Genomic DNA, 1716 nt, shown 5'->3' with positions numbered 1-1716 from the left:
CCCCCCCCCCCCCGCCTTTTATTTTTTATTTTGGACTCTGTTTTATTTTATTTTTTGACTCTGCATTTTAACAGACTCTCTAGATGATTCTCGTGCTGGAGATTCAGGGCTCAGGAGGCTTGCTCACTGCAGATAACATGTTTTTACGGTGTTATTTTTTTTCCTTCTATTGCTGGATATTTTGTTTCCAAAATGTCTCACCATTCTAAAGTGCACCCATGCATATCTTTGTTTGAATTACCTTTCTTCCTTTTTAATTATTTCCTTGGAGTGTAGCTCATAAAGTGAAATTGCCAGGGCAGAGAGTATGAACAGTTTGTGGCTGTTATTAGATACTGCCTGATGGCTTTTAAAAAGCTTGAGTCAATAAGTAATACCACCAGTCTATTAGCATATGAAATCTGAGCAGATAAAGATGGAGATATATTTATTAGTTTTTTTAGTAGTTCACAAACATTTCTAGGATTTTCCAGATCTTTATATATTATGTCAACAGATCTGACTGCAGTATAGAATTAATGGTTGTGTTTTTAGCTAAGATTAGATATGGCCAGAGCAGTGTGATTTTTCTCACTGTATCAAATTCCAGATGAAAAGCCTTTAACATAAGGGAAAATTATCCAGAAGTGGCCCTTGGAAAATTTGAAACCTGTGCAAATCTTTTGTCCCTTTTTCCTTCTGCTCTTGTAATAAGATCAGTTCAGTTTCCCTAAGGCATTGATTGTCAAAAAGTGGTATCAGATTCACCTGTTAGACTTTAAAACACCAAGCAGCCTCCTGGAGCTTTTGGTACTTCCATCTGTGCCCTATGCTAAGAATAAGAAATATGGTAGACTGTTGTTACTGTAGGTGTGGAAGGAAGGCAAACAATTAAAGTGCATAGTGAGAATATTAGTTACTGCTGTGGTTTTTATAGTGGAGTAAGGAAAAATATATAAGTAGATAATTCATTTAGCTATTTATGTCTATATTCATTTAAATGTGGGCTAGATATATGTTTTGGTTATTCTGGAATTTTCTCTGGTTTGTTTATTTATTTGTTTATTTATTTATATTTTTTTGGTGGCTGGCCAGTACCAGGATCCAAACCCTTGACGTTGGCCAGTCATGGAGATCGAAACCCTAGACCTTGGTGTTACTTACCGAGCTCTAACCAACTGAGCTAACCAGCCATCCTCTGGTTCTTTTCAAATGGAATTTCTAGATTATGAATGCCTTGTGAATAAAGAGTAGTGGTATTTCATATTTACCTTTGAAATATCAGCGCCTAGCCTATAGTAACTACTTTCATTTGTGAATGAAAAATAAGTGAATAAATTATATATGACGAAGTATATTGGGACAAGATCATCTCCTTTTTTCAATTATAAATTTGAAGAAAAAGTATAGGCTAAAAACTTTGAAGTTTCATTTGTGTCTCAGTGTTAATTTTATAACAAAATAAAATTAACAAAACAAAATAAGCTCTTAACTCCTTCTACTTTCTAACCTTTTTCCACCTCTAGGAACAAATGAATCGCATGTCCTACAATGAAAAATCAGATATCTGGTCACTGGGTTGCCTGCTGTACGAATTGTGTGCGTTAATGTAAGTATGATGAGGACAGATTCCTAGTCTAAGGTTTACACTGTTGTCAGCCTTTTACTGGGTTCAGCTTTTTTTTTTTTTTTTTGTCTTTTTGTCTTTTTTCCGTGTCCGGCAACGGATCGCAACCC

General features: G+C 35.1%; 1 protein-coding gene across 1 annotated transcript in view; it reads left to right on the top strand.

Annotated features, from left to right (window-relative positions):
- NEK2 (NIMA-related kinase 2) overlaps positions 1-1716 on the top strand; it is a 12557-nt gene that overhangs the window by 3185 nt on the left and 7656 nt on the right. The window contains exon 4 of the mRNA XM_008582291.1: positions 1506-1588. Coding sequence (XP_008580513.1) covers positions 1506-1588 — 83 coding nt within the window. The remainder of the gene's footprint in view (positions 1-1505; positions 1589-1716) is intronic.

This window comes from Galeopterus variegatus, unplaced genomic scaffold (genome assembly GCF_000696425.1).
Source record: "Galeopterus variegatus unplaced genomic scaffold, G_variegatus-3.0.2 Scaffold2559, whole genome shotgun sequence".
NCBI classification, from domain to species: domain Eukaryota; kingdom Metazoa; phylum Chordata; class Mammalia; order Dermoptera; family Cynocephalidae; genus Galeopterus; species Galeopterus variegatus.
This window is presented reverse-complemented; position numbering and strand designations above follow the sequence as displayed.